The 19881-nt window shown below is 46.6% G+C and overlaps 1 protein-coding gene across 1 annotated transcript in view; it reads right to left on the bottom strand.

Moving 5' to 3' along the window:
- Positions 1-16076: 16076 nt before the first annotated feature.
- The window catches only part of AMOTL1 (angiomotin like 1), a gene marked incomplete at its 5' end in the record, with an annotated part of 28602 nt that continues 24797 nt past the window's right edge, over positions 16077-19881 (bottom strand). Inside the window, 3 exons of the mRNA XM_009085229.1 lie at positions 16077-16187; positions 17141-17410; positions 18218-18444. Coding sequence (XP_009083477.1) covers positions 16084-16187; positions 17141-17410; positions 18218-18444 — 601 coding nt within the window. The remainder of the gene's footprint in view (positions 16188-17140; positions 17411-18217; positions 18445-19881) is intronic.

A 19881-nucleotide genomic window follows, 5' to 3' on the forward strand; every position in this document is an offset into this window, starting at 1 on the left:
GTATAGGTGGGTATTTGAAAGTGTATTGGGTTTGTGTGGCAAAGTTTTGGTGAGGGAGGGCTGCAGGGATGGCTTCTGAAGCTGCTAGAAGCTTCCCTTGTGACAGAACCAATGCCAGCCAGCTCCAAGACAGACCCGCCACTGGCCAAAGCTGAGCCCATCAGCAGTGGTGGTAGTGCCTCTGGGATAATATATCTAAGAAGGAAAAAAGTTATTGCATGGAGGCAATGGCAGCCAGAGAGGAGAGGAGTGAGAATATGAGAGGAACAGCCCTACAGATACCAAGGTCAGTGCAGGAGGAGGGGCAGGAGGTAATCAGTAAGTGACCTCTCCCAGTCGTTATCTTGGCCCATGAGCCTTTTGTGATATTTTCTCTCCTTTGCCCAGATGAGGAGTGACAGAGAGGCTTTGGTGGGCACATGGCATCCAGCCAGGGTCAATCCACCACAAAGAACGTGAAGCCTGACTGGGATGCTGCTGCAGGATGGTGCAGGGGAGAAGAAGCCAGGGTGTGCCCATCTCCTCTGTCTTTTGTACATGGCTCCTGGAATGTGACCAGAGCTGGGCTATGGTTTCACCCTGGGCAGAGCTGACAGGATCTCACTGCACCACAGAAGGCCAACAGGCAAATAATTTTAAGTTGTGGGCAACTGAGGTCCAGATTTTGATCTTACATCCTTTACCACTTCTTTGTTCCAGTGTAATATCCCAGGTGGGGCTGTTTTAGCCTTTGTACCCAGCTAGTCGTTGGGTAGGTGCCTGTTCCTTTGGTGCAGAGGTACCTCCTGTGTCCTGGTATGGATGTCTCACTGAAACGAGGTCCCCCAGGCTACACTGGGTGTGCAGTAGTGGGGGGACACCAAAGAGTGATGTGGCTGAGAGTAAAAAGGAGGGTCTCAACCCTGGGTCCTCTCCAGAGCCTTCCAGCCTCTCTGTGTAGATTATTTTTATGACTCTAGATAAAAAATGAAAAGTTTTTGATTTATGCACAGCCTCAGACAAGCTGAAGGACTAATCCTCACTGGTGCTTTGGGCCAGTCTGAAGGACAGCAAGTAAATTCACTGAAGTGGTGGGCTTGTTTCCAGCCTTGCTGGCTGCTCTGAGGTGTGTAGGTGTGCCAGGACCAATTTTGCACCCCCAGGGGGACAACATGGATTTCAGGGTCTGGCTCTGACTACCTTGCTTCCTGTGGGTGGCAGAGAACTGCCTCTTCAGGGTGCTGCAGGACAAGGTCCCTTTGCTGTGCAGTAAGAGCTCAGTAATCCTTGTGGGGATTTTTGCTGTGAAAATGATAGAATTCATGACACATTTCAGCTCCCTTTTCAATTCTGCCATTCCAGACAGTAGATTGCATTGCTGTGTTGCCCATAGCAACATCGTCTGGTTGAAAATAAGTGACCTGCGACAAACGGATCAGTTTGCTGGCGGATATGTAAGAATGGTTGCTAGTGTTGCCATTATTACTATTATTGCTATTACTGTTATTACTACCACTATTATTTATAGCTTTGGGGGCCTTGCAGCAACTGTTTTTGATTAGGGATGCAGAGATGGGCAATTCAATGGCAACATCACCCAGGCAGTACCTCTACAAGCCTCGGGGTGCAGCAGCCTGGGGCAAAGGGACCAAGACCACAGCAGGTCTGATTCTCCTCTCTGGATTAAACAGCTGCTTTTCTTGGCAGGGATCTGGTGGGAAGAGGCCTACGGCATCAGTAGGGAGTCCTTTTTCCTGGAAAAAATACATATGTGTCTGTGTGTCCAGGGCAGTTGGACAATCCAGTGTGTCACCCATGCTCAGGCTGTGTGATGTGTTGCCAGTCTCCGAGGATTGTGCTGCTCAACAAGATTCCTGCTCACCAGCTCACAACCATTGCTGCACCACATGCAAGTCAGAGGTTTGTGGCAGAAGGTGTTTTCGGGTGGGCTGAGCTAAGCAGAAGTGTCTCAGGGCTTTGGATGCCTTGGTTTCTGAGTGGCCATGTTTGAGTTATTTCACCATACTCAGTTTTCATTGCTTTTTCATGTTTCAGGGAACTCATCAAAGCCTGTGGCTCAGTGCTCCAGGTGTGTGGTGGGAGAGGTGCCTTCTTGCGATCTCTGCATCTAGGCCATGGTGAGCTGGCAAATAGCTATTCATTACTTGTTTCAGAAGATGTTTTTGAGGAAGAGTGCCCAGTGATTGGGTGGGTGGACTTTGACCTCATCAGCTTTCATTTTTGATCATTTTCTTGTTGATCTTTTAGCAATTTACTTTGCACTCTGGGGCTGAAGTCACTCATGATTAAAAGAAGGCTGTGGCTCATACATGGCTCTCCCTCTTCCCTCCCAAATGCTTGTCAGGCTCAGGTTTCCTGAGGTGGGCTCAGAAGCCATTACATGAATCTGCAGCTTTCCTGGGATTTCTGGTTAACAGCACATTTTGTCCACATTCCCTCAGCATCTTACAGAAGGTGTCTGGGAAAGCATCCAAATATTCAGGGCACCATCTCCTGCTCCACTATCCTAGGACCTGTTCACCACTGCAGTGGTGTCCACCCAGGGAGGGTGGAAACAGGCACCCCAAGGCAGAGTTGTTCAAAACATTTTCATTTCAAAGTAGGGAGGAAAAAAGCAATTCTGTTTTAACATCCTTTTGGTGATTTCCATCTGTTTAGGGCTGTTTTCCATTGCGTCAGTTCCCTGCCTTGGATCTGTGCTTTACAGGCAGGTCCCCTCCTGAGCCCAGGAATATCCTGGCTAGGATGATTCCAGGGGGGAGACAAGGTATTTACAGCTGGAAACACTGTGAGAAAATATGCTCCCAAAGTGTTTACTCTAAGAGCAGCAAATCCCAGGGCTTCCTCCTGACCCTTCCTACTAGAAACAGGATAAAAAGAGGTGTCTAAATGAAATCCTGATGGTTGCAGCAGGGGATGATCCTGACAGTTCTCTGTTGGAGAGCAGAAGCAGTGAAGCAGCTCCTTTCACCAGGACTTTCTGGGGCTGCACCAAGCACCACATGGTCCAAGCATTGTGCATCCCCCAGCATCATTGCAACAGCTCAGGCAGAGCTCAGGCAGCTTGGCCACACGAAAATCACAGCAGAAACCTCGGGGTATGGTAAAACTCAAGGCAGTAGCTGGGAGAAATGCATGGATGGAGCATCCATCCAGCCCCTGTCCTGCAAGCTGGAAATGCTGAGCTGCTGATCTCTGCTCTCTTTTGGCATGTTCTGCATTGCTTCACTCAGCCTGGGACCTGCCCCAGTTTAGACTCATTTTCCCTCAAACATGGAGGGGTCCTGTTTCCACCCTTCATGGTTGTTGTACTTGGATTTTCCAGGACACCACTGTGTGGTAACTCAGCAATATCATCTCCCTTCAGTATTTGAAACCAAGGTATAGACATATATATCTTTTAAAAAAATATATACATATATATATGGCTGTTTACTATGGGACATTGCCATTGTCCCTGAATTCAGTCTTTTCGTCCTGTTAAATTTCATCCCATTTCTACTATTCCACTCCACAGGTTAGTTCAGTTCCTCCAAAGTGACAGATAAATCCTTTTTTTTTTTTGGTGAAAACTAGTATATGTTTATGTTACCACAAACTCATCAGCATATTATTTCTTGTGCCACTGTCACTGCCAGAAATACTAAATGGTCCCCAAGACTGATCTTTGAGGATCACCACGAGTTATCTCCCTGCAGCCTGGGTAAACCCTTACTAACAGAGAGCACTGGTACCTCCCTAGTCACTTTGCTACCCGTCTCACGGTTTCCTCCCACCAGGTATTGTCTTCCCCATTTTAGGCAATAATTTCACATGGGACACCATAAAAACAAGTGCTAAAGTCCAGAAAAATCAGTTATTCAGGCAGGCTTGAAGAATTCCCTAGCAAGAATTCCACTTGGGCAGGCCTGCTGCAGATAAGCAGAGCTGCAGTTTCTCAATATATCCTTTTTGCCTTCCTTAAATGACTATTTTCCGGCACCACTTCTAAACTGCCGTAGACTAATTTCAAATAGTTACTGCTGGACTTGCAATTTTATGGGTGTTTCTTCCCTGGCTCTGGGGTGGAGGTGGTCCAGTTGCTCCAGTTTGCATGCACCCTGCTCTTTGAACTTTCTTTCTCCTTTAGATGTGGTAATTTTCATATCCTGAAGTCCATGCATCTTCAGTTTGGTCTGAGATCCAGCATTGTCATTCTTCCCAAAGCCTGACATCAAACTGCCACCTCATTTGAGGGACGTAGTGTGAGTACCTTTAGTCTCTGCCACACCCTAGGCACGCAGAAGCCACATTTGCTCTTTCCTCATTTATGACTCAGAACTTTTTGCTACGTTTTAATTTCCCTCGCCAGTTCTAACAGACCTTGACTTTGGCAATTCTCACATTACCCCTGCACTGCCTGACCTTTAACATAAACCTCTCTTGGCTGATTAATCCCTTTTTCCATCCATTACGGGCTTGTGGTTATTCCTAATATTCTTTTTTTTCATGGCAATTCATCCATTTAAGGCTTTAGCCTTTCCCCAGAGAGGTTTGCTCTCTTGTCCGAGATTGCATTCCAGATTGTTGCAAGTTCAGTTGATTTCCCTGATTAATTCCTTTAATTTCTAAAAATTCCTCCTCTTAAAAAGTTAGCAGCAAGCTAACTTCTTTCTAATTTAAATTGAAATACCATGGGGGCATTCAATCCAAGGTATTTTCTATGACAAATTCTTTTATAATGTCCTTAGTTCTTATTAAAGCCAAGCAAAGAAGTCTTCCCTACTGTTGGATTAATGCCACTTCAGCAAAGAAACCAGAGTGTTGTGTCCAGGAGTAACCACATCTCATCATTACTAGCAGTGTGATGGGAAGATCTTCATTAAGACACCACTCCCATGCTTGACAGTCTCCACTCTATGACAACAGCACAGAAGTCCTAGTTCATTCCCACATCTGACAATAATGATCATAGAATCATAGAATGGTTGGAAGGGACCTTAGAGATCATAGAATCATTAAGTTTGGAGAAGATCTTTAAGATCAAGTCCAACTGTCAACCTAGCACCATCACCATATTCACCATTAAACCACGTCCTCAAGTGCCACATCCACTTGTTTTTTGAATGCTTCCAGGGATGGTGACTCCATCACTTCCCTGGGCAGCCTGTTCTAATGCTTTACAACCCTTATCTGTGAAGAAATTTTCCCTAAGCTCCAATATAAACCTCCCCTGGCACAACTTGAGGCCATTTCCTCTCATCCTGTCACTTGTTACCTGGAGAAGAGACCAACCACCACCTCACGACAGCCTCCTTTTAAGTCCACCCTCAGCCTCTTTTACTCCAAGCTAAACACCCCTGCTCCCTTGGCTGCTCCTCATCAGGCTTGTGCTCCAAACCCTTCACCAGCCCCTTTGCCCTTCTCTGGACACACTGCAGTGCCTCAATGTCCTTCTTGTTGTGAAAGGCCCCAAACTGAACACAGGATTCAAGGTGTGGCCTCACCCATGCCAAGCACAGGGGGACAATCACTGCCCTGGTCCTGTTGACCACACTATTGCTGATACATGTCAGGATGCCACTGGCCTTCTTGGCCACCTGGGCACACTGCTGGCTCATGTTTAGCCACTGTCAACCACCAATCACAGCATCTTTTCCACCAAGCAGCTTTCCAGCCTCTCTGCCCCCAGCCTGTAGCGCTACACAGGGTTGTTGTGACCCAAGTGCCAGGCCCAGCACTTGGTCTTGTTGAACCTCATACAGTTGGCCTCAGCCCATCAATGCAGCCATCCATGTCCAAATCCTGTTGCAGAGCCTTCCTACCCTCCAGCATATCAACACTGCTGCCCAATGTGATGTTGCCTGCAAACTGATTGAGGGGCCACTTGATCCCTCCATCCAGGAATGCTTCAGGAACTTTCAGGCATATGGGCCTTGGAAGGTTCAATTCTTTCAGACCTAAATACAAATAGGATGTCAGATAACTACTCCACTACTGTGAGGTTAGTATCTGTCAGTAATTTAGAAGAACTCTACACACCATCCACCTCTCTCCAGTAGTGTTCAGCACTGTGATTGCAAAGCACCATAAATGACAAAAGTATCCTGAACCATTTCATCACATTTTACATATGTCCGTTTAGAACCTTCCAAGTACCCAGTCCTGCTCCTTCTCCTCTGTTGGCTTTCTGGAGATAAGATCAGGTCCATAGACCATCTCTGTCCCATGTCTTGAAACTTGCAGGAATGTGCTTTGCCTCCACTGCACCAGGGCTGACTCCCCTGACTCTCTTTTGCCAAACACATGGTTCTCTTTACAGCTAAGAGGCAAACCACTAACTTGAGGCCCAAAGCAACAGTATGACTGAGAACAATTTGTTTCACAGGTCTGGAAGGAAAGGTTTAGAAGAGACTGGAGGGGCTCAGCAGAGATGTTTGACCAACACAAGGAGGAATGGCTGCACTGCTTACCCTGGGAATGCCCCACATTTCCCAGCAAGCAATGCACAGCCATACATGTTCCTTCTAGTTCTCCCTTTTTGTACGATGGTCTGCTAAGGGAAATCTTTGATGCATACAGTATCTAGCAGGATAGTCCATGTGAATACCTTTGGTGGTTGATGAAGACTCCACAGTGCTTCTCTCTTTGTATGATGGTCTGCTAAGGAAAATCTTTGATGCATACAGTATCTAGCAGGATAGTCCATGTGAATACCTTTGGTGGTTGATGAAGACTCCACAGTGCTTCTCTGATGGTCCCACACAGGGGAAACATGGAGCCACTGAGGTGAGGAGGAGGAGATTGCCAAGCGGATTCCCAGCTGCTGGTCAGTGTCCGAGTGGCCCTGGGGCTGCAGGGCCCTTCCATGCCAGCTCTGCTGGGACCAGGAGGGACTAGCCACAGGTCATGATTTTTGCACATGATGAGAACACAATGTTACCAAGAGGCTCTGAGTCTCCAGAGCAGGTCCCACCAACAAATACTCAGAGCAGTACAACACCCAAGCTGCTCCTGAAGAAAGCCTCAAAATGGTGTTCCCCTCTCCAGCAAACGGGGAGTGAGTTCCTGCATTAAAAAAGTCTCTTCTACTTAGGACTTCAAGCACATTTTCACATGGGAAAAGTCTTGCCATCGGTGAGAGATCCAAGGAGAAAGCCGACGTGCCGGGCAAAGGCTGTCAAGTGCTGGGAAATGTTTGCTCTAAAAGGTGTATGAAATTCCTCTAAAACTGAAATGAACCTGGTCCTGGGTAGCTGTTTTGGGTATGAACAGTTTGTATGGATGATGATGCAAGGAAGACTTCCACACCCAGAGGTTATGTAATAAAATAGTTTTCAAGTGCAGCACAGTTCCCACGAGAACACAATCCCGTTTTCTCCATGCAAAATCAAAGCCCTGAGCTTGAGTTGAGTTTTTTGCCTGAAAGACCTACATTTGAGCTGGCCTGGCCACAGCCAGAGGTCACAGGGTGATAACAGGCAATTTTCCCTTAGCATGGACATGTAGCACACTCTAGAATCAAATTCTTCATGCTCAAACCTTTCTTTTTCCACTCGTGGTGAACAAATTTCTTCTCCTCTTCCTAGTTTCTTTGTTCCCTGGTGATGAGCTGAATTTTTTATCGTTCCTATTCCTGTTCTTATTGTTTTTCTTATTTTCTTGTTCCAATTCCTATTGTTCTTATTCTAACTTATATTGTATCCATAGAATCATAGAAAGGTTTGGGTTGGAATGGATCTTTGAAGGTCATCTATTTATTCCAGCCCCTCTGCAATGACTGGGGACATCTTCAACTAGATCAGGTTCCTCCTAGCATTAGTCTTACTCCTTTTGCTCTATCTCTTGCTGTACTATTGCTATTACTATAATTACTATTACCATAACATTATTGCAATTGTTATCATCACTACAGGCTGGAGTCACCCTTCAGACCAAAATCCAACTGTGTTGTGTGCTGCACAAACACACAGTGTCTACAACACTGATCCCAGAGCCTTCCCAGTTTAAGTGCCAGGGAAGAGGAGGCAGGACAGGGCAGTAGGTTGAGTGGCTCCCACACTGTTTCAGCACACAGGCAGACACCTTGCTGCCAGCCAGCTTTGCCCAGGAGTTGACATATGGCCACTGGAGAATGGGAATGGGGACCTGTTGGTGGTGGACAAGGACAGGAATGAGGGAAGCTGGTGGTGCAGCCCCAGCCAGGGTCAGGTGAGGCTGCAGGGCCCTGCAGGCAGAAGAGCCAGCACACACAGCCATCTCCGTAACATGATAAGGCACTCATGGCATCTGAAAATAAAGGCTCATCCATCTAAAAAAAGCCCTGTGGTGGGGGCAAGGCATTATTTAACACCTAAGTGAAATGGCTCTGACTTGTGCACCAGATTTAGACTCAGGGAACTTGTACAATGATTTCACTTCAAAAGCAGAGGTGCACCGAGCTGGTGCCTTGAGCGGATAATCATAATCACAACCAACAAGTGTTATTTACAGCTCGAGACAATGCTTTGGGGCCACCACACATGGCCCCACTGTGCAAGGCACTCTACAAACACCTACATGAGGGCAGCCCCTTCCTCCCAGCTGTCCAACCTTTAAATAATGAAACACGGGGAACTGGTGGCACATGAGGGCCTGATCAATTGGACTTTCTTGCCTATTTCTGGCAGGGTTGTGTTGTAAAAAGGTGTTGGTGGCAGCAGGGTGAGAGAGGTGCAGCAGAGAGGCAGGGTAGGATGTGTGCTGTCAGGATGAAAGCCAGAGCTACAAGAGGGGTGCTACAAGGAATCTGGAGAGGGGCTTTTTACAAGGGCATGTAGTGATGGGAGAAAGGGTAATGGTTTTACCTTAAAGAGTGCAGGTTTAGATTGGATATAAGGAAGACATTGTTTACTGTGAGGGTGGTGAGGCACTGGAATGGACTGCCCAGAGGGGTTGTGGATGCCCCATCCCTGGAATTGTTCAAGGCTATGTTGGATGGAGCTTTGAGACACATGGTCTGGTGGAAGGTTCCCTGCCCGAAACATGGTCTGGTGGAAGGTTCCCTGCCCATGGCAGGAAGATTGAAACTAGATGGTGTTTAAGGTCCCTTCCAACCCAGGCCACTCTGTGATTCTATGATGCTAAACCTGCCAGCCTGCAGTGGCAGCATGGGTGAGCAGGGCTGGGGGCAAGACACGTCCTGCAGAGGAATGGGGCATAGAGGGGGAGCACATCCCTACAGGGAAACAAGGCATGGATAAGGATGTATCCCTGCAAAAAAAATAGGTCATGGCTGGGCATGTTTCCCAGCAGAGGAGCAAGGCAGGGATGGAAAGGTGTTTCTGCAGAGTAGCAGAGCATGGATGATTATACGCCCCTGTGAAGGAGCAGGGCATTGATGGGGACAGCCCCCTCTGCTCACTCCACTCCCCACCAAGGGAGCAGACAGGTTACTGCTGCCCCTGACGTCATGCTCACCCCAGATATGGGTTTGTGCAAGTGGGGCTTCAGTTCTCTGAACTTGCTTCAGTCCCAAACCTGACTGGGGCCAAACCCACACAACACAGGCTCCCTGCAGGTGTGTGATGAGCATGTCCTAAACACAGGCCCTTTTTCCAGCCCCTGTGAGACATGGCTGGACCCACAGACTCTGGGGATTCTCTATCCCTGCATCCTGCTTCACCCAGCAGCAAAGAAGGGAGAGGCTTCCCACAACAGGAGTCTGAACCTACATGATGGCCTGATCCTGCTTCTTCAACAGTCTTGGGGCAACTGGTTTGGGTGCTCTGTGTTCCCCGTGGGGTCACCAGATACCACCACTGTTTCGATGGTCTTGGGCCTTAGCATCAGAGAAAAGACATGGTGGCCATCAATCTACCAATAAGAGCAGAAAACCACTGGATTTGGTGCTTGGCCTGGTCGCTTATGCATGTGCTATGAATTCAGATGGAATTCATGTCAAGGAACAATTCGTTTGCAGTGTAAGTTTAGGAGCAAGCCCACCAGAAAGTGTCATCTTAAAATGCTCTGAATAACCAGCCAGAGAACGGGGACCTCCATCTCCTTGTACCTTATGACACCTTTCTCCCTCCTGGACCTTCCTCCCAGCAGGATTTTTCCTACCTGGGTTGGTCAAGTCTCAAACCAGTGACTGATGGGGAGATGTCAGCTGCCATCACAGTCCCTCATCATTCCAATCCCAGCTGTCCTGTAGGAAGCTTCACATGCCTGGAAGGTCACTGCCTGCCCACTCTGCTTTTGGAGGGGCCCAAAGGCACTCCCAGGGTATGCAGGCACTAGGAGAGACATGAACGGGGAATCAAAGAGTCCACCAAGCAGCCAGGGAAGTCACCATGATGGTCAGGCATGGTGGGTATGACCTTCTGAGAGGTGGTGATGATACTGCTATCCTCCAACTTTTAGTTTGCTGATAGCTGCATCACATGCTACCTGGGAAAACACAAGTTCCCATCCAGTACTGAGTTTTCCATGGGTCCTCAGCCCCCCACAAGATGGGGGGAGTGACATGAACCTGGGTCTCAGCTCTTATTGCTGCCCTGCTTTGCATCAAAGTCGAGGGCACTGGCACAGGACTGAGGTCTGAGCTGCAACAGGGCCATGCAGGGTTACTCTGGAAAATATGTGCACTGATATTTTATTCATCTAAAGCTGAAGTGGTCGGTATGAAAGAAAATAGCTTGTGGTCTTCATACCACGAGTCAATAAATTCCTGGGCCTTTTATAGCTCAGGAATGCTGGGCACTCGAGGTTGGTTTTACAAGGCTGTGAAGCTGCAGCTTAAGGTCTGGATGTACATTAATCACAGTGAGAAGATGACAGCTGCTCATGTTTTACCCGTCTCTCAGGTGGTATCACATTGTGCACATTGTGCCCTGCTTTCCCCGTTTGCTTTGGTCTGCAGAGAGGGGGGCTCATGGGACTACTGCATCCACCAGTTTTAGTACTGGCATTCAAGGGGTGGGCCCATGCCCAGCACATTGGTGCAGTGCCAGCACAGGCTTGGCACCAGCCTCAGGCACTTTCCTGCACTTTGCCTTCCCCCCAAGCTGCTGTTTGAACAACACTCTTGAACCATGGCAGAGAAGGGGATTGTTTTTCAAATTTCCATGGTCTCTGTAATAAGAGCCACAGATCTGCAAGAGGATGGTGTTTGGGGTTCATGTGCAGTTGACCTCTCAAGCCCCCATCATTGCAGGCTGAGGGCCAGGACAGGCAGCCCAGCACAGTCCCCAACAGGTACCACAAACTCAGTGTGGTTCTCCCACCTCTATGCTGCCCACTTTCTGTGTGAGCAGCTCATCTGCCACAGGGTACTAAAAAACCTGGCTAAGGGCAGCCCAGGAACACAGTAGGGTGCTCAGACCCAGCACAGTTTGCTGGGTTGCATCCAGACCCTAGACTGGGGATCCTGATGACAAGAATACACCTGGCAGCATCCTTCCTGCTGCAGACTGCACTTTGTGCGTGTTTCACTGCAGCATACCCTCGGTCCAGTTTCAGGAGGTATTTAACAATGTAAGAAATCACAGCTTTTCCCCAAGAAAGCACCTCACTACTGCTTGTACCTTTGCTCCTCTAAAACCTGGGGAGGAGAAAGTCCTGAACATGGTAACAAACCAGTGCAGAAGAGATGTCGCAGCTGCACAGTGCATTGATTCCAAGTGAATCCTTTAAAAGTCTTGTAATTTTGTGTTGCACTTGATTTTGAGTGCTTCTAAACAGCAATTTTGTTAATATTTTTTGCTTTTCTGAGGTCTCTCACTATATGTGAAAACTAAGGAGACAGTGGTCTCTGCCCATTACTTACTTTTGGGAGCATGCAGTAGTCATTGATGTTAATGTTTAAGCGAGCTGACTCTGGAGGTTTGCTTCTTTGTATGTTTATTCCTGAGGTTAATGTGCAAAATGTACTTAACCTGCAGACAGTGTTACAGTGATGTTCTCTTTGTTTTGACTGGATCAGCAATGGTGAAGACAACCCAAAAATGGAATAAACTCCCTCCTTGTTATACCTGAACACAGCTGGCCATGAGGCTTTTCTCAACCTAATACTGGTTTGGCCTCTGTTAAGTCTCTTTTCTCTCATGGCCTTGAAAAACCCAGCTAAGCCCCAAATTTTACTGTCAAATCTTGACTTAAAAGAAAGCTGAAAAGCTACAATCTCAAGAATCAACAAATTTTTGTTCTTGGTGGTAAAGGGCCAGTACATGACAAATTCTTCCAGCTGTCATGTCTTGAAGATGGAGTGATCAGATGGGTCAGGCTGACCTGTGCCCACATGGGGAACTCTGAGGTGCTGGCAAGCTGCTGCTCAAGTTTCTGCAACCCACCTGGATCTTTGTTAACACACTCCTGCCCAGGGCAGGTTGTTTTATGTTAATGAGTGCAAAGATTTGGGGAGAGCAGGTTGGGACAGGCAGAGAACTCATAGGAGAGAGATGCCCTTAGTGGCATTCATGCCTTTCATGCCTGCAGCTCCCTGGGACCTGATTCAGGAATTTTCTAACCAACACTTTCAAGAGCACGTCTGAGCCTGCTGAGCTAACCTCCCTTACTCAAAGCCAGATACTTGGGCAGCTTTTGCTCTCCTCTCCCTGTTTATTTCAGTTGCATAAACAAACAAACAAACCATTTCCACCAGGCTGGAGCACTCCCCTTGCCCACACTACAGCCTGGAATGGGATCTGATCTTTATCGCTTGCTGAGGACACTGTATAATTCAAGAATATCTATATCTACAAGGTAGTTAGGTACCTCACTCACACTGATTCAACACCTGTTAAATAAAGAAGCCCCAGATCCTCCAGAACAGAATTTAAAAAAAATAATCAATGGGAGTGCTATGCTTATCAGGAATGTAGGGCTAAAGCATATTCAGATCTTCACCAAAGCATCTCATTAAGTTTTAGCCCTCATTTCCTTCAGATGAAGACAGTCTCACTAAAATTCTGATCTTCTTGCTTGGCTAAGCTCCCAGTTTGATCCTCTGCTTTGCAGACCCACTGCTTTCATGCCCACATACAGCTACTGGTGGCACCTGCTGTGGGGCCTTTCATTAACAACTGTGAAAAACAGAGTAGATGCAACCTTAAAGTCCCTGAGGTACTATCCCCTACCTTACAGAACTGGTTTAGAAGTCCTTTCTTCTTGGGGACTAAATATATTCACACTGAAAAAGTGAGAAAATAAACATGTTTATACATTTATTATATACAATAGTAAGGCACAAGTTTAAACAGCAAAGAATAAGAAATCTTTGGCTGACCAACAATATCAACAGTTGCTGGGGGTGACACATAACGTTTTTCATTTCCCCCCTATGTACAAATAACCCTCCAGCTGTACAACACTGTACACAAACTTCTCTATACAACCAACAACAATAAAAAATGACAGTATTTTACAACTAATCACCAATGTCACCTGGAATGGCTACAGCACAGTTTCCCAAAAACACAGAACAGTTCGAAGAGCTGGGAAAACCAGCACAAACGGAGCTGCTGCTCTGCTGAGAGGGGCTGACCCATGGCAGTAGCACTCCACATAAGTCCTGCTAGTGCTTGGGCTGGGAGGAGACCCACTGGTCCTCCAGACCTTCCCTCCAGGAAAGTTAACATCTTTTGAGTTCAACACAGTTGAGGAGAATGAATCTTTGGGTTTATTTGAGCTGCTGCCTACAACAATAGCTGCCTACACCATAGTCTCTAACAGTTTCCTGTATGTGACCATGAATCTGGGGCAGCGTCGACTTTAAACAGCTTTGAATACCAGAAACTGGAGGGACTGTGGTTTCCACAAGAGAAGGAGGAGTGCTGTACTCCAGCTGACTTGGAGAAGCTGAGCAGAACCACTACGAGACACAACTGAAAGCCACATCACCATGTTGATCCAACACTGTTTCTGCTGGGTGCTCACTGTCTGCCTGCGCACAACTTACCGAGCAGTTTCATCCAAAGAAATCATACACCTGGCAATAAAATGTTTAGGGACTTCCCAGCACGTGGGTATCCTTATTTCTTCAATAAAAAATGATGAAATGAAATCTTTGCCAACATTTGACTTGTATTCCCTTGCTCTGCCCACCTGCCCCACACTCCTCCCACAGACTTGAGGAAGGGCCACGATGCTGGGTCAGCACTGACGTCAGGCGTGGGCCCAGTTTTTATGCAAACAATCACAACATTTAAATTAACTTTAGAGAAAAAAATAAAATTATCTTACAAGGCATATATTAAGCTGCGTAACATCTCCCAAGGGTTTTACACATTTGGTTTCACAATGCAAAGCTGCTAATACTTGAAACACACGGTTTTCTTGCCCACACAACCTACCTACCACTATTTCATTTAACAAGTGCAAAAATCAGAGATAGGGTGACAACGACGTATGTCTAATTCTAACACAAAAAAAATAAGTGCATAGCTTTAACATAGCAATTTTGGGTTGCTTTTTTTTAAAAAAAGAAATAAAGGTATCAGCCAGGCAGTACTGAGCACAAGGCTCTGGCCCCTGAAGGCTTTGAGTTTGCAAGGACTTCAGTTTTCGGTGAAAGCAGAGTTTAAAGTGCCTGGTGTTCTCATGGTCAAGGGCTCTGATTCCATACCTACAGCAAGGGGTGACCTTGAGCCAGCCCTGAGTGCACCATTACTTCTAGCACCCATTACTTTTCCACTCTAGGCAGCTTCACATTAAATCCCATCATCCTTTTTCCCCAAGACCAAGTTCTTCTTAATGTCATTACAATGCACCACAAGGTTCAGGAACCACAAAGCCAATACAAAAATACCTCAGAGAGGAAAATTTCCCTATCAGCATGTGCAATGCACAAAGCAAAAGGTATGCCACGATTAACACAGCTGGAGAGTTGGCTGCCTTACAGACAGTCACCACCTCTTACTGAATTCAGGGACAAAGCTGAAATGAGAAATGTTCCATCCTGGGTAAAATAAGATGAAAAGAAATGTGCAGCTCAACACTGAAACACATGATGCTCACACATTGCTTTGCAGTTAAACCCTTCCCAGCCTGATCCTACACCCCTTAATGCCCAGTCCCATGTCAGCTTGAACAGCAGGTTTGTGTGCTCAAGGAAGGTAGGATTTGGCTGCAGGCATTGAAAATAAGGAGAAATCTTGTCCTTACCACAAACACACTGATTCTTCCACCACTATGAACCAGTGCATGGTAAGAGACACCTTCTGATCTCACATGCAAAGCCAGCTTAACTCCACTGAAAACACACACATGCAGCCCCACTCTGAAAGAGATCCCTTTAGGGAGCTGCTAGGATCCTCCCCCAACTTTCCCTCCTGAAACCTTCCTATGGTTACTACAGGGATTGCTTCAGCAGGGCTCCTCCTCCCCCACCTCTACGTTCATCCTCCATGGGAATTCCAGCCAACAACTGCTCTTACCAAAAAAAGAAGTCTCAGCAAGATCTGAGGTTGCAAGCCATGAATATTTGCACTGTAAATCCAGCTCCAAGAGCAACACTTGTCCAGCCAGGAAAGAGGCACCTGACCTGCCTGCCCAGGAAAACCACACCACGCCACTTCAAACAAATACTTACAAGAACCTGCTGTGTACACCTATGGACCAATTACTCACAAAAACTAAGCAGTGAAACTTTGGAAACTTTGAAACTTTTGAGAAATGCATTGATACTGAGGATGATGCAAATTTTTCCTGGGTTACTCAGGAACTCCATCTGGACTCAAAAGAGACAGGATTTTGCTCCCTGTCCTGGCTGCAGAGAGGCAGGAAAAGAGTGGCAGCATGCAGCCAGTCTGTAACTTCAAAACTTTTTCTTTATGCCAGAAAATGCAGTTTCCTTTTAACTCAAGGATCCCCTTCTCCCATCACATTCCATTTTCAATGCTTCTTTCTGTCCAGAAAATCCCAGACGTTCATCTTGTCGCTCCTCTTCAGTGCTCTTGACTTCTAGCCTGGTCCAAAGTCTCAACATATCAGACTCAAGCTTCATTTTGGGCACAAACTTTGTCTTTCTACAAACACTCAGGGTTAGTTTTTAAGGTTGGCACATTGAGGACCATCTTGGACCTGGCTGTACACACATGAAACCCCAGTGATGCTGTCCTCTGCTCAGATGAGGACTTCCATCATGTCTGTATCTGGAAACTCAGGTTTGTGGAGCAAGCTGCTCACTCTGCCTTTGCTGTCAGGTAGCTTCCCATGGCTGGAGTTCTCTGCAGTGGAAAGAAGGGAAAGTTGGTCTTCAGCTCATACTCAACAACAAATTGTTCAAAGCAAGTATCAACCCATTTTAGGGGGAGTGATGGTGGGGCATGTCTTAACCGTGCATCCTACGTACTGAAGGCCAAATTTGTTCAAGATGTTGAGAACGTGTAAAGCAGAATTCCCTGCACGATGACAGCAGGTGTGTCAGTGTGCACAGACCCCAAGGGCAGGCACAAAGATAGTACTTGAGTGACACAGACCAAAGTACCTCTTCAGCTACAATCATAGAATGGCCTGGGTTGGAAGGGACCTTAAAGACTATCTAGTTCAGTGACAGTCAGCCCTTTGATTTACACATGGCACGTTTTTAGACAGAAAGCTTACTTTTGAGATGAGATGAATGTGTAGGAAACAGGATTTTTCAAAATAAATGTCTCCTTTGCTAGGGCTGCAAACCAGCACTTTCCACCTTTGGAAAGTAAATAAAATCGTGTTCCTTTACCCTCTCCCTGAAAAACAAGATCTCCACTTTCTCATTATTATTCCCCCAAGCTTTCCTTTAAAAATTAGGGAGAAAATGGTGCCCTCACTAACCATGGTTTGAGGTGAAAAAAAAAGAGAGGAGTCTGAGTATGTGAGCAGGTGTGGAGAGTTTTCAAGGTGTGAAACTCTGTAACTTTATATTTGGCAGCATGAATAATTGCATTTGTTATAAACTCTGCCTGCCACAGGCAAGCAGCACTTTACAGAAGCTGCCAAGCATGAAGCTCTGCAAAGCCAGACTGGGCAGCCCTACAATTTCAGTTTCCCTGAAGAAACTTCCACACCACCTTACAAATTGTGATGGCACCACCACCCCCATCCCCCATCAATACTGGAGTGTCTCTGGGGATCTGTTGACAGCCCTGGGGGCTGACAGCCCTGACATTTTTCACTGACATGAGGATCTGGCAGAGCTCACCCAGTTTCTCGCCAGCCCCTCGTGTCCCCAGGGGCCGTGGGGCTGGGCTGTGTGACGGGGTGGTCCCCAGCCGGCCACGGCCAGGGAAGGAGGCAGTGGCAGGCCAGAAGAGCTCAGCAGTTTTGTCCGTCTGGGTGCTGCTGTCTTTGCTGCCGGTCTTCGCATGGGAGGCTGCTGGCACTGGGATGGGCATGCATGACAAGGAGGGCAGAGGAAGAGGCAGTGAGGGGCCTGATGGATGGTCATGGTGCTCCTTCCCCAAGAGCAGCCCTGAAAACACACATAGGTCAGTCACACGCCAGCTCAAATGTAAGTTCCCCTTGATGCTGCCTGTTGCTCTTTTTCTGACATCCATACGGTACTTTCCTATAAAACAGCTCCTAGAAAGAAGCTTCCCCTTCATGCATCCCCATCCCAGCAGCACCTACTCTTGACACAGCTTTGCACAGCACCACACCCCCATCATATGCTGCCCCAAACCACAGGCAGTCCTACACTCATTTGTCCATTTATGTGCCACATCGTATCGTGCAGTCCTACCCACAGGGATGCTCACCCTCTTGATTAACTTCAACTAAGCTTTTTTTTTCCTAGGCCAAATTTGTTATTTACTCTCACAAAGTTGCAAACATTGTCTGCTTGTATCTGGGAGGATTTCCCTCAACTATGGCTTGCTATAGCCAGTGCAGAATGACTTAATATGATTAAAAATATAAAGATACAATGCAAGGTTAAAAATTACTAATTTTTAAGCACAAGGACACACATTCTACTCATGGAAAGTGCTCCGGAAATGAGCTGTCAGGGCAACGTGTGCCAAGGCACTTTTGCTAAACTCAAGCAGAATCAGAGAATGACAGAATGTCAAGGGATTGGAATGGACCTTAAAGATCATCTAGTCCCAATTCCCCTCTGCCATGGGCAGGAACACCTCCCACTAGACCAGGTTGCTCAAGGCTTTATCCAACCTGGCTTTGAACACCGCCAGGACTGGGGCATACGCAAAGGATTAGGATGAAGGATTAGGATTAGGATGAAGTGATGGCTGAACCAAAACTTAACCAAAAACGAGCTCACCTATGCTTCCCTTCCAAAGTTTCTCTTCCTTCCTCTCCTCAGCTATCTGGTTGCTGGTGAGCGAGGTCTGGCGCGAATGCGCGCCTGTCGCAGCGGCAATGGAGGGGACGGACCGAGCCGGTCGCAGGCTGGCACTGTCAGCTTTCCCAGGATCCTTTCGTGAACGTTGCTGAAGGACCTTGATCATGGCATCCTTCTCAATTATTTTGGCATGGAGATTCTTTATTCTGACAAAATATGAATGCTCTGCTTACAGGAATGGACAAAGCATTTATATGGGCAGGTCTCCACACTCCAGGGCAGCAGGGGGTTCCTGAGGTACATGCTCCACTGCTCTGTCCCATCCAGTTTGGAGCTACTTGGTCAAGGCAGCTCCCAGCACTTCCTCCAGGGATAACCATGCACTTTGAACAGACAGTGTTTCTAGCTATTAAGCCAAAACTTTTCTGCAAGGTTAACTGAACTCATCTATTGCGGTGGCTTTACCAGCCCAGCAGGAGCAATGAGAGCAGTATCCTGACTGGACTGCAGATTGCTACCTTCACCAGAACACAAGCACACAGGCAATTTTCACACCTGTAATACATCAGGGCCAAATCTGGCAACTATCCTTTTGGTAGCCTGAGTTAACCCCACAATCCAGGTCTGTTGTCAGCTGGAGTAAAGACCTGCTGAAGCGAGCGGAAAGGTTCCCTCTGGTTTCTACAACAGCTAGGCTGGACCCTTGCTACCCCCTCACTGCTGCAGAAATAATCAGCACATGGCGTGCAGAGCCGAGCAAAGCTTGCTCCTTCTCTCATACAGACACTGAAGACTTTCAAACCACTAAAAAAAGGGATTATCTGAGACTATTCTCTGGGAATGATTAACACCAAATCATACCAAAAGAGTACAAAATTATATTTTTAAAGAAAATGGTACACTATGGTAGCCAGATGACTCCAGCTTGACTGTGCTGTACAATATCTAGTACAATGCAGCTGCATTTTGTGAAGCAGTGAAAGCTAAAATGCTGCATCTGGAACACTTATACATACAAACCAGATAGATAGTAACTTCACATTGGCATTAGTTTTCATAATCACATGTCCAATTTGCAATAAAAACACAAGATGCTAATCTATCTTTAATGAAGCCAATGGCAAAACTCCACTACTTCCCTCGAAGCAGGATTAGCTTGTGTCTCTAAATGGAAAACAAAAACCAAACCCAGTAAAACCAATCACTGGTATTTTCCACAAGCAACAAATACACCTTTGTTTTTTATAAAAGTGTCTGAAGACTTGTGTTTTTGTGGGGAAGTCAACATTGAAGAAAATATTTTAAATAGTGTTTCAGTAAAAACCTAGAGGAATGCACACACTTTCTCAAGGGATTTTTACTCATCAAAAGGCCATTTTTCACCAGGAATAAAGTGTGGATGAAAAATACTACCCAGGCCTAGTGCTTGTTCAACTACATGTCCACTTGTCCACTTGTGTGCTGAAAATGGAGAAGTATCTGCGACAACAACCATTACTGTCACTGACTCATTGTGCCCAAAAAAGGTTATTTCGTATATTCCACTGTTCGCAAATACATCTGTTTTAATGGTGCTCATAGGGCTAAATTTTGCAGGATAGTTACAAAATGCCAATGTGAGCATCATGCAACTTGAATGTGCA

Source organism: Acanthisitta chloris, unplaced genomic scaffold (genome assembly GCF_000695815.1).
Source record: "Acanthisitta chloris isolate BGI_N310 unplaced genomic scaffold, ASM69581v1 scaffold10292, whole genome shotgun sequence".
Classification (NCBI taxonomy): Eukaryota; Metazoa; Chordata; class Aves; order Passeriformes; family Acanthisittidae; genus Acanthisitta; species Acanthisitta chloris.